Below are 13,349 nucleotides of genomic sequence, written 5' to 3'. Positions count from 1 at the left end.
GTGACATGCCCATGGTCACCAAACAGGAGCGTGGCAGAGCAGGGAATAAAACTCACATCTCCTGATTCCCAGCTGAGTGCTCTATCCAATAGGCCATTTAAGTACAAGCTCTCTAAATGTACAAATATCTCATTGCAGGTTCATGAGCAAAAATCAAACACATTGTGAGTTTTCACTCAGAGGTGCAAAGAGTCATTCGAAGTGTAAAGAAACAGATTGATACTCATGTCTTCAACTGTTAGTTTTAAGGGCACTGATGGGACCCGCCTTTAAGTTACTCAGGGAAGTGTTAGATCAGTGGTCCCCAACTTGGTGCCCGCGGGCACCATGGCGCCCTCCGGGGCATTTGTGTGTGCCCTAGTGCCCAGCAGGGGAGAGAAGCCGTGCCTGCCGGGGAAAGAGAACTCAGGCTGCGGGCGTGGTGTTCTCTGTTCCCGGCAGGTGCGGGGCCTGCCTAGTGCCCCACAGGGGAGAGAAGCTGCGTCCCCGTGTCTGCCAGGGACAGAGAGCTCCAGGGCAGCAGGCTGAGGGTGCCAGTGTTCTCGGTCCCAGCAGGCATGGGACCCGCCTAGTGCCCAGCAGGGGAGAGAATCCGGGCCCTGGGGACAGAGTACTCCGGGGCTGCAGGCGCCAGTGTTCTCTGTCCTCGCGGCTTCTCTCTTCTCTTTGGATTCATATATTATGTAATATTAAATTTTTTTTTGTATTATTTAATGTACAAATACAAAATAAGCCTTGAAAAATTGTTGGCGCCCGCCACACTCTTCTGAAAACATGAATGTGCTACTGGTCACAAAAAGGTTGGGGACCCCTGTGCTAGATCATCTGCTTTAAAAAAAAAATCGTATTCTTGTTGGTAACTTTCTCCATCTGATATATAGAACTATGAAACAATTGTCTCAGTATCCTGAAATCACGTTCCATCAAGTAAAACTAATACAGCATACTCCCAATTATCCCAATAGCAGGAGGGACTCAGGATTTTATTCAGATAATCAGAAGTTTGTATAATCAATAAGGTAGGAGCAGCAGCACAGGAAGCCCTCTACAGTTTCACTGTCACGGGTCTGCTCACTCACTCCTGTGACAGTGAGGCTGAAGAAGACTGCGCTGCCATTCCTGCCTCTCCATTATTGCAGGCACAAGTTGCAGGAGGGAGGCTGAGGTCCTGGCAGAGCAGAGCAGAGACCCTCAGCCCAGACTCTGCTCTGCCTCACCAGGACCACAGCCTTCCCTGCACCTCCAATTAGCCCCAGAGTGCTACCTGCGCTGATGCAGGAACCATTCACTGTAAGATACTTCCCTGCAGCAGACATGCCAAACCCACAGAAAAAAAAACCACTGAAATTGGGCTTGGTTTTGGCTTAATTGGCTTGTGAGTTGCTTGTTGGCTAGTTTTTAGCTTGTTGTTTCTTTTTTTTTTTTTTGATCGGCTCCTGACAAGCAGAGGCAAAGGGGAGCAAAGAGAGTCAGGGGTGCACAGCGGGCTCACCACAGTCCCAGACTGCACACCGAGGGGATCTAGTCACAAACTATTGGGGTTCTTAGGGATTGGCTTGTTTTGGTCTTATTTTGAAATGGGATTAGCTTGATTTTTGGCTTACTGTGAAAGTCGGGGTGCTTATTTACCGCATGAAAGTTGTTAACTGTGCCCTGCAGCTAGGGGTCTCTGCTCTAGTATGCAAATCCCTTCCCAGCATGAGGGACTAGGAAGGGATTAGAATAATGCAGAGGTTCAAATAACAAGATTTTGGAAAAATCAAGACTATACTGCACAATAGTACCACAGTTTATTTCAAAATTGGGTATCTTAATTTTATATATTACACACATCTCCACACTCAAAAACCCTAACCAAAATTATGACAAGGAAGTGAAATGGCATATGCTAGATATCATGAAAACGGCAAAGATAAAAGAACCTCCTTTTCAATCAAAATTATCACCCTTATTTTAGCATGAACAACATCAAAAGCATTAATATAATTATCTAATCCTTTTCTAAATTTAGCTCCGGTATTTGACTGTAACCTCTTGAAGCAATTAATTCAACTCCATGGGCTATGTGCATGGAACAGTATTTCTGATTTGTTCTAAGTTTACATGACTGATTTCACTGAGAGCTCCCCACCCACACTTTGTATTACAAGACAATGTAGAAATACAATCTAGAATTTTAAATATTGCAGGCAAGCTTTTCTAACTTCTTTCAAAGCTAAAACCTAGTATTTTATGATCTCTAGCCATATTTAACTATCACCATACTTCAAGCCACCTTCTCCAGACTTTTTTGGGCTCTTAAGTGTCAAATTAGATGTTACTCCAAGCAAGACTATACTCAGTTATGCCAACATATATTTTCTGTGTTATTCTTTATCTTTTTTAAAATTCACTCAAGTATCTAATATGCTTTTTTTTTTTGCTGCCACAGCTGCATATACGGAAGACTTTTCCAAACCTCACTGCCAACTGTATTCAAGTTGAATACCATATACTGGTAGTTTCATTTCTAAATTAAATGATTTAAAGCTTAATAAAGTCAAGAGGGAAGGACTCCCTCCCAGAAAGCCCACATCCCATTCTTCAAAACATAGCCAAAATGAATTTTACAAAACAAAATTTTATCCAAACTTTCACTTTTGGGCTAAAAAGCACAAAAAAGCTTCGCTGAAAGCTCTTCTCCCCTCAGAAATCAATGCCCAAGTACATTATAATCAAGTATGTTATAATCAAGATTGTTATAAATACCCTCACCCCAAGAATAAATTGCATCTTTGTTATATCAGAAATTAAGTTTTATAACTTAAAGGAAAAAACAAAAAAAGTGGAATTTCTTTACTACACTATACCATACTCGTGTTTCTACCTTCCTATTTTCAGTAAGAACTGTGCAGAATGCTACAACTTGTATTACTGGGCAAACTTTCTGTTGATTTTGTCTACGAAATTAATATGTCTGTGTTTGGTTTACTTTAAGATCGCAGTTGTCTCATTTGAAAAATTCCAGTATGGGTGGAGAAAGTTAATACCAACCTATCATTAGTCCCTTAACGTGGTTCGTATATTTCATAATTTTCCTTAATAGTTTAAAATGAACTAAGCCAATGGTTCTCAAACTTTTGTACTGGTGACCCCTTTAACATAGTAAACCTCTGAGTGTGATCCCCCTTATCAATTAAAAACAAATTTTTATATATTTAACACCATTATAAACGCTGGGGACAAAGCGGGGTTTGAGGTGGAGGTTGACAGCTCGTGCCCCCTCATGTAATGACCTTGTGACCCCGAGGGGTCCCGACCCCCAGTTTGAGAACCCCTAAACTAAGCTCTCCTCAGTCTTTTCTTCCAACTTGATTTTGCAACTGGCAAGAGGAGTATATTGCAATCCTTTAAATGGCTAGTGCTTGAGAAGTTTACAAGACAGCTATCAATCAAATGACTAAACTGGCCAGAAGTTTATAAGGATATGAACCACCTCATTCAGCAATGAACCATTAAAGAGGACAGCGCTGCACTGAAACATCCACACCCTTAGCTAAGGAACTAGGATTCCCACCACAGTGCTATCTTTGAACTATGCTTCAAGGTTCTGTTTTCCATAGTGGCCTTAAACAATAAAAAGGGTCTGTCAGTTTCATTCTCAAACTATGATTAGCAGCACTTGAGAGAGATCTAGGATCATGTATAGATGGTGTTTCTCCAGCACTTGGAGGTGGGATAAAGCGAGCAACACAACTCCTGTTAATTCCAATGAAAGAAGAAGGTAGCCCTTTGACAACAAATAGATAAATATTTATCTGACTAAATAGCAAGACATGCCACTATTACAAACATAACTTGTCACACTATTTTCGGCTTTAATAAATGTAACAGCAGTCAGTATCAAATGCACCTACAATATTCCTAACTTGACAAACCAGTACAACCCATCAATTACTCAATTCTGAGTTCTGTCCTAATTGTGTGATTATGAGATGACAATGGTCACAACACTTCCCTGTAAATACTGATTGGTCAAAGTTTTGTAAATGTTGAATTTTATTTTTTCTTAACACATCCATACAAATCATTGTTAATTTATCATACATTTCATTGCTACTACAAAAAAATATAGAATTTTATTAAAGCTAATGTTAAAATTATATAATGCAGAGGTTAAGGAAAGAGTGTCTGTTCATCTTACTAAAGATTATTTTGGGACAATAATCACTTGGTGAAACTCTATAGCTGGTGTTGTGAATGAGGTATCACACTTTTGGCCTTAAAAAGTCAATGACTATTCACTGAACCTTATTCAACTTCACATAGAAGGATATATCTATCTCAGTACACACTACTAACACTTCGCATACGGACACATTAGGTATAAAATAATTCATTTTATAAATAATAAAATCACAATTGTGCCCATAACCATTTTCATCAATTTTTTCCTGTGCAATCTAATATTTTGATTTTTTAAAATGTAACTAGTATGACTTTATGTTCTGTTATTTTTATTCAGGAACATTTGCTTCACAGTGAAGTCTGAGTATTGAACAATTCAATACTAATCTGCCACAATCCTGTTGGCACTTTGGGCAGAGCGAAAGATAACCCAATCTACGCACACCCAAAAAAGCAGTCATATTACATTTAAGGAGTTCAAATCCTGCCTACACAAAAAGCCATAGCCTGGGCCAATTTTGGCAACAGATCTTGAAGGCAGGGGATGGATTTAACAGTGAGCTATTTTTACTCTTAAATTCAACCTTCTCGATTTGCAGTAATGCATATCCTGTAGCTTTCAACATTACCAATAGCAAGGCAGTGATTACAAAGCATACTACTGAACTCCAACACTTACTTGATATGGTTCTAATAATCACGAGAAATCCCAGGAGGACAGCTATACTTAACATAAACTAGAAAGTGTTTCCTTGCAATATTTTATGTAACCTGAATGTGTTAATCTTCATGAATACTGGTTATAACAGGAGGCAATTTTACACTCTTCTAATGAGTTTAGATTACAAATCAGATTGATAATGAGAAATGAAATCTGATCTGCTATACTGATCATTATTAGTAACTGGGTGATTTCAGTCTATTTATTTATGTTTTTATTCTAGCCCGAAACATGACAAAAATCAGAAACAAAATGGAAAAACACCACCACTGTACTCTTGCTCATATTTGTAACGATACTTTGTATACACTTTCAAGTGACCTTTTCAATAGAAACAACTGGATTTCACATTCCTGTAACAAGATCTTCAATGAAGAACATGAATCAAGAATAAGCCCTACTCAAAAGAAATCATTTTTTTAAATCTTAAAATATTCCTATGCGATGCCAATAAGTTTTTTGAAATATACACCCTATATAAGATACTGGTTGATAATCCTTTAAAGGACCACTATCAAGTCAATTACTCCCAAAATTCAGTCTCAGTAAATAGAAATGTTCAGACCTTTTTTTTAAATTCCAGTGAAGAGACTATATTTAAACACTCCTCTGCAGTGTTTGCAACTAATACTGCAGTATTATGCTAGTGTAAGAGAGCCAGAAAATGAAGGTGACTAATCTATTTTCATTGTCCAAATTGAGGAAAAAGTAAAAAACCTTCATCATTATAAAATCTGAATTTTAGGTTTTTTCCGTATTTAATAATTTGAGATGTTAGTAACTAAAGGATTTTTTTTAAATTTAAAAGGAGTGAGAAAATATTTGGTGATATAAATATTTACAAACTACTCAAAATTAAATGCAAAGAGTCCTGTGGCACCTTATAGACTAACAGATGTATTGGAGCATAAGCTTTCATACCCATGAAAGCTTATGCTCCAATACATCTGTTAGTCTACAAGGTGCCACAGGACTCTTTGTTGCTTTTTACAGATCCAGATTAACACGGCTAACCCTCTGATGCTCAAAATTAAATGTGTCTAATATTCCATAGTTACTCGAAAGACTTAGAACAAGTAGTAACATTTCACCAGCATGGCCAGAAGCACGGCTATTAAATACTAGCAAAATGAGTGACTTGTTAATGCAGTGTTGTAGCCAAGTTACTCCCAGGATATTAAGAGAGACAAGGCGGGTGAGGTAACATCTTTTATTGGACTAACTTCTATTGTGAGACGGACAAACTTTCCAGTTTACACTGGGCTCTTCCTTCAGGTCTGGGAAATGTACTTGTTAATGATGAACTCTGACAAAACATTTTGAAGAAATGTAGGTAGTGTATGCAAAACACATACCTTGTTTATTATTGACAATTATATTTTTAAAGGCTGGAGCAGCTCTTAGATAAGAAAACAAGGACTGACGTAAAAAGTAACTCCAATTAAACTCTCACAATCATAAATACCTTTTAAAGGTTAAAAAAGAGCCTTTATCAATTTAATGAAGACCATGCTGAGATCCCATGACAATTCAGAGCTTTAACTGAAAAGCTTCAAGTGTCAATAAACTACATGACTTTTAAACAGGACAGAAATCTGTTTACGGTCAAGAGATTAATGGTAGATTAAAACTGTGGAGAACATCAGAATACCCAACTATTACTAAATATATCAGTATCTGCATGGTTGATGTGAAAGAGCCTTATACTATACAGTGAAGTTGTTCCACTTTCCAAACGAATGGATTTTAAGCAAATAATATATTTTTAAATCTTTCAATCAAATACCAAGGCACTATAGCTATACCTTCTCAGATCTCAAGTTATAAACAAAATGTTTTAGGCTGAGAGATGGAAGAATACGCTGGTTTAGGAAGGTAGTATGGTTCAGTGGACAAAGCATCTGAATAAGAGGCAAATGACCTGGGTTCCATGCTCAGCATTGCCAGTGGCTCATTCAGGAAATCACTTCAACTCCGTGCCTCAGTTTCCCCATTTGTTTAAAAAGGTTTTAATTATACTTACTTTCATCAAGTGTTTTGAGATCTACTTATGAGAACAACCATGTAATGAGTAAATCTGATGACTGCCACAATTTCATAGGATCAACTATTGCCCACTACATCAGAAGAGAAAACTAGTTTTGCCTCAGCAAGCAAGAGGCTATTAAGACTGAAATATCTAGGGGCTACAAATACTGGATGCTAGTCTTTCATTCATTGGGGGGAAGGAAGGGTATTATATGAAATATTTCCATCAGCCACCATCAGATATTTTCTTAAACCTATATAAACCTCAAATGGGAACACCTCTTCGTTCAGACTTTATGCAGCAATTGTTGATTAAGGTTCTGAGTAATTAAATCAGTTAGCAAAGATGCTGACCATCTTTCTCATCTGTAAAGAAAGCAAAAACCAGGAACATTTTACTGGACGCTGCTCAGAGCTTCCTGACAAGACTAGTACTTGCTTATTTTTAAATGCAACTCACTGCTTATGCCGAAGTATGTTAACACATATCATACCCTCATTCAACTATCACAAATGTCAGAAAGTAAATCCCTTGGGAGCAAAAAATAGCCTGTTTTTGTTCTGGACTCTGTAAAAATCTCAATCTGGATGTCTAGTGTGCACATCAAGTGTTTGATTTTAGGAATGCTATATGAATCAAACACTTTCTTTTCTGCCCCATCAAAAGAACTTTAGCAAATCAGTGGTAATCACAGTAAAACAAACACAATACAATTTTGCCATATTGGATTTGAAAGAGAACCTCTTTTAAGGTACATTACCTATTATCAGCTTGTCTAAATGGTATAGAAGGAGAATATATTACTTAAAATCTCTTCCCCGCCCCCAACTTTCTAAGTTATTTCATTGGAGAAACAGTGTTTTGCAGTACACAAACATGGTTGTTAATTGCACATTGTTCTGATGTATTTTAACATAAAAGTATACATACTGAGATGGCATGTAGAGTCAGTCAGTGAACTGACCTGCTGTATCTGAAATGCAATAGGTTTGGTCCTTCTATACAGTTATCAAAGGCCCCATTTTGCTTCATGTTCTACCTAAATATTCCCTTCCGCAAAAGTCTTCCCAACACCTGTACTTGTCTAAATAAAGTTTAAGTTTACACTTAAAACAATTCATATATCTCCCATTCTGAAGGTACATACTGAGACTATTTGTTTGCTTACTCATATCAGTCCTATAGATTTTGCAATCCAATGATGATTCAAGGACAGCATCTCTTACATCTCAACAGTTCTGTTTATACCCAGTAAATGTTGCTTACTTTTGGCTAAGTGAGACATTCTAGGTTGATATGACTGCAATTATACGTACTAGCTTTGGTTTAGTATGCATGCTTGTACACTCTTTCTACTCTTCTTGGGAGACAACAGGGTATTGAAATGTATAATACAGTGCAGCCATTCTCTATGAGCATGTACAATTCTGGGGCCTGCTAACTCTGACAGAGACTTTATAAAATCTGGCGGTATTTTAACAATGTACAACGGAAAAAAAAACTCTACAATTTTGGGTGTATCAAAGAATATGCAATTTTAAAAGCTCTACCAAAAATATTAAAGTGAGCGCATTCCTGTAGGTTTATTTTTAATTGACTAAATGGGTAGAGGATAATTTAAATCTCTGATATGAAAATTATAGTTTGTTATAAAACTGTCTTCTCCACAAAAATCCTAATCAAAATCAGCTACTGTACCTCAAGACACTTATTCTAGGGACTAGCGTGCTACAAAAACTTGCTATCGAGAAGACCAGCCTCAAAGCAAGGATCATTCAAAGTACTGAACTTAATGCACAAACTCAAAAAGCACTCTCCTGGTCATCACTGCTTCCCTTGTGTGTAAAGTTCCGGCAACAGAATGAAAGCAACTTTTTGCAAGTTTCATAATTCTGCTCCTGCTGTGAACAGAGACATGTCTATGCATTTATGTTATTGGGGACTTTGGAAGGGAGATATTTTTTGCTCTTTTCATCCTGTAATAGCAAGCAGCCCATACAAGTTTTTTTTTTTTAAATCGAATGAGATTCATTTTTGTTGCTGCTCTCCAACCTCCGCCTGACACAATGCACAAAGTCTAACCTCAACAGGCTTCAGTGTCATATTTTTTACACTGAAATAAAAAATATTTTACACTGAGAGATGGAAGAATACGCTGGTTTAGGAAGGTAGTATGGTTCAGTGGACAAAGCATCTGAATAAGAGGCAAATGACCTGGGTTCCATGCTCAGCATTGCCAGTGGCTCATTCAGGAAATCACTTCAACTCCGTGCCTCAGTTTCCCCATTTGTTTAAAAAGGTTTTAATTATACTTACTTTCATCAAGTGTTTTGAGATCTACTTATGAGAACAACCATGTAATGAGTAAATCTGATGACTGCCACAATTTCATAGGATCAACTATTGCCCACTACATCAGAAGAGAAAACTAGTTTTGCCTCAGCAAGCAAGAGGCTATTAAGACTGAAATATCTAGGGGCTACAAATACTGGATGCTAGTCTTTCATTCATTGGGGGGAAGGAAGGGTATTATATGAAATATTTCCATCAGCCACCATCAGATATTTTCTTAAACCTATATAAACCTCAAATGGGAACACCTCTTCGTTCAGACTTTATGCAGCAATTGTTGATTAAGGTTCTGAGTAATTAAATCAGTTAGCAAAGATGCTGACCATCTTTCTCATCTGTAAAGAAAGCAAAAACCAGGAACATTTTACTGGACGCTGCTCAGAGCTTCCTGACAAGACTAGTACTTGCTTATTTTTAAATGCAACTCACTGCTTATGCCGAAGTATGTTAACACATATCATACCCTCATTCAACTATCACAAATGTCAGAAAGTAAATCCCTTGGGAGCAAAAAATAGCCTGTTTTTGTTCTGGACTCTGTAAAAATCTCAATCTGGATGTCTAGTGTGCACATCAAGTGTTTGATTTTAGGAATGCTATATGAATCAAACACTTTCTTTTCTGCCCCATCAAAAGAACTTTAGCAAATCAGTGGTAATCACAGTAAAACAAACACAATACAATTTTGCCATATTGGATTTGAAAGAGAACCTCTTTTAAGGTACATTACCTATTATCAGCTTGTCTAAATGGTATAGAAGGAGAATATATTACTTAAAATCTCTTCCCCGCCCCCAACTTTCTAAGTTATTTCATTGGAGAAACAGTGTTTTGCAGTACACAAACATGGTTGTTAATTGCACATTGTTCTGATGTATTTTAACATAAAAGTATACATACTGAGATGGCATGTAGAGTCAGTCAGTGAACTGACCTGCTGTATCTGAAATGCAATAGGTTTGGTCCTTCTATACAGTTATCAAAGGCCCCATTTTGCTTCATGTTCTACCTAAATATTCCCTTCCGCAAAAGTCTTCCCAACACCTGTACTTGTCTAAATAAAGTTTAAGTTTACACTTAAAACAATTCATATATCTCCCATTCTGAAGGTACATACTGAGACTATTTGTTTGCTTACTCATATCAGTCCTATAGATTTTGCAATCCAATGATGATTCAAGGACAGCATCTCTTACATCTCAACAGTTCTGTTTATACCCAGTAAATGTTGCTTACTTTTGGCTAAGTGAGACATTCTAGGTTGATATGACTGCAATTATACGTACTAGCTTTGGTTTAGTATGCATGCTTGTACACTCTTTCTACTCTTCTTGGGAGACAACAGGGTATTGAAATGTATAATACAGTGCAGCCATTCTCTATGAGCATGTACAATTCTGGGGCCTGCTAACTCTGACAGAGACTTTATAAAATCTGGCGGTATTTTAACAATGTACAACGGAAAAAAAAACTCTACAATTTTGGGTGTATCAAAGAATATGCAATTTTAAAAGCTCTACCAAAAATATTAAAGTGAGCGCATTCCTGTAGGTTTATTTTTAATTGACTAAATGGGTAGAGGATAATTTAAATCTCTGATATGAAAATTATAGTTTGTTATAAAACTGTCTTCTCTAATAAGCAAGCTTTAAGCACTGTTGAGAAAATGTGGGCTACCTAAAGCTATTTTTCAGGAACACAGTTGTCCTCTGTAAGACACAAGATCACATCAGTTTACTCTACTTGCCCATTTAAAGGTTCCTACAAATAAGCCACCAAAAATGATTCTAAAATTTCCCAAAGAACACAAGAAAAGACTGCCCTGCTCCCCAAAATACTATAAATAGAAAATGAACTTGAAGAATTAACACTGTTAAAAGTAAAAAGTTAAATACAAAGACAGATTAAAGGATTAGCTAAGAAGTACAAGAACTGCTGGTGCTATTTGAAGAATTAAGGAATTTATATTTATGCAATTAGGTTTATTTATATTTTCTCAAATTAACAGTAACAGTTTTGTTTCAGAGTAAAAGCTTTAACTAATAAATTGTTCACTTAATGCCCATTGTCAATCTGTGGGCACTGAAAATTACCACATAATTATGCCTACCATAGCACAACCTTCTTTTGGTCCTCACCTTCCAAGGGGCCTGTCTTCCTAGCAACTGAATGTGTGTCTGTTCAGAACCCCCCTCGCAATTAAAGCTGGGGTTCATCAGAGAACAGCGTAATTAATCAGAGCCTATTTTAACGGAGCTGTTTTAAGCCAGTTTTAGTAAGACTGCAGAGTTAGCTCCTCACAAATAAATATCTGACACACACAAGCTTTTGCAATTCTCACATTCCTTTTCTTCATTACCAAAAGTTAATGAACTGCCCGCTGAGACACTCCGAAGGATTAACCTAAAACTGCTCTGAAATACACCAGCATCGTGTCATCTGCCCTCCCCAAAGGGTCAAACTCCAGCTGGGAAAGGAGCGTGCAGATCCCCAAGTGATACCAGCAGATAATGGTGCAAAATAGCACCACTCCCTCCCCGCCACAAACCCTTGTTAACAGCTGGACTTAACCCAGCCGCAAGCAGAGCGCGGCTGCGGACGGGGAACAAACAGACTTGAGGACACCCTGGAAAAGGGGGAGCGTCTCTCCTCACACATGCAACACACACCCCCCCGCCCCCGCCCCGGCCTCTCCTACCTGCTCCCCGGGGAAGACGCGCCACGCAGGTTGTGGGGCGGGGTAGGGGGCAATTCCCGCTCTGAGCCCCCGTCACTCCCGCCGACGCCCAGAGACCCGCCCCGAGAGCGGGCAGGGCAGGGATGCAGCGCGTCCGCCGCCAGCTCCCGGGCGATGGAGGCCGGGCTGCCCCGTCCCCTCGGCTGGGAAGTCTGGGGAGGTTTAAGGGCCTGGCTGCGGCGCAGCCGCTCCCGGCGGCAGGGCCCGGCTCCCCGCTCCAGGCACTAGGTGGGGGAGGCGGCATGTAGCGCGGGGCGGCTGCTGCGGCACCTGCCCGCCTCTCCCCGGGAGCGGCCCCGGTCGGAGCCGGGCCCGAGACACACGATTCCCTGCGGGATCTCAAGATGGCGGCGGCGCCGTGTCCCGGTCACCGGCTCTGGCTCTCCGCTCCGCAGGGAGACCGGGACGGGGCCTTGCCGCCGCGACCCGGGGAAGTCGATACCCACCGCAGGGGCAGCCCGGGCCCGGCTCCCCCCACCCCGCAGCTCTCGGCCCCGGGCGACGCGGCCCCCACCGCTCGTACCTTTGAATTTGAGGTCGGTGGGCGGATCGAGCACCAGGATCTGCTCGTGCTTAGCCAGAGTCCCAGCGGCCGCCATCTCGCTCGCTCGCTCGCTGGCTGCCGCGGGGGGAGGGGAGGAGGAGCCGGGCAGAGGCGCCGCTCGCTCACGCCGGGGAGGGGGAGCAGGACTCGCCGAACTCGGCTGGGGTCCGGACCGAGCGGCCGCCGCCTCCTTCCCCCTCCGTGGGCGCCCGCGCGCGTGCTCCTCTCCCCCTTTTCCTCTAAGAATGGACTCAACCCCCCGCCGCGGTCGCGCGCACTGCGATCAAACGCCAACCTCGCCGCGGGCACGAGGGGGGCGATGGCAGTGGCAGAACTCAACCGGCGCATGCGCGCTTCCTCCCCTCGCTCTTCTTCCGCTCCCCCACCCCCGTCCGTTGACAGCTCGCTAGACTTGGCCTCGCGGCCCAGCAGTCACGCGCTGCCTCTGCTGAAGCAGCAGGGGGCGCGTGAGCTGGAAGAGGCAGACGGGGAGCGGTTCGAGAGGAAGGAAAGAGGAGCGCATGCGCAACCTATCGCGGCGGAGGAAGTGGTGTTCGACGTGGCCAAAATTCCATCTGAAGACTACAGATCCCAGCGTGCAATACCCTGCCGGCGATGGGAGCATTGCATGCTAGGAATAGTAGTCTTCAAGGGCCACATCAGTGCACAAGGGGAGAGTAGTTGAAATTGGCTTCTCCTTTATGCGAATGATGCCTAGGAAGAGGGAGAGATTAGGCCTCTGCTGAAGGTAGCACTGGGTGGAGCAGGTTGAGCGTCTGCCTTAGGAAAAGGTCGGTGC

The 13,349-nt window shown here is 40.9% G+C and overlaps 1 protein-coding gene across 5 annotated transcripts in view; it reads right to left on the bottom strand.

Moving 5' to 3' along the window:
* The window catches only part of VAPA (VAMP associated protein A), a 50,158-nt gene extending 37,117 nt beyond the window's left edge, over positions 1 to 13,041 (bottom strand). For 2 of the 5 annotated variants that reach the window (XM_045004511.1, XM_045004514.1), the window contains exon 1: positions 11,968 to 12,265. In XM_045004511.1, coding sequence (XP_044860446.1) covers positions 11,968 to 12,250 — 283 coding nt within the window. In that variant the 5' untranslated portion in view covers positions 12,251 to 12,265. Of the gene's footprint in view, positions 1 to 11,379; positions 11,583 to 11,967; positions 12,266 to 12,529 lie in introns of those variants that run through there. The other 3 variants (XM_045004513.1, XM_045004515.1, XM_045004512.1) reach the window with 3 other exon arrangements.
* Positions 13,042 to 13,349: the final 308 nt, after the last annotated feature.

Source organism: Mauremys mutica, chromosome 2 (genome assembly GCF_020497125.1).
Source record: "Mauremys mutica isolate MM-2020 ecotype Southern chromosome 2, ASM2049712v1, whole genome shotgun sequence".
Classification (NCBI taxonomy): Eukaryota; Metazoa; Chordata; order Testudines; family Geoemydidae; genus Mauremys; species Mauremys mutica.
This window is presented reverse-complemented; position numbering and strand designations above follow the sequence as displayed.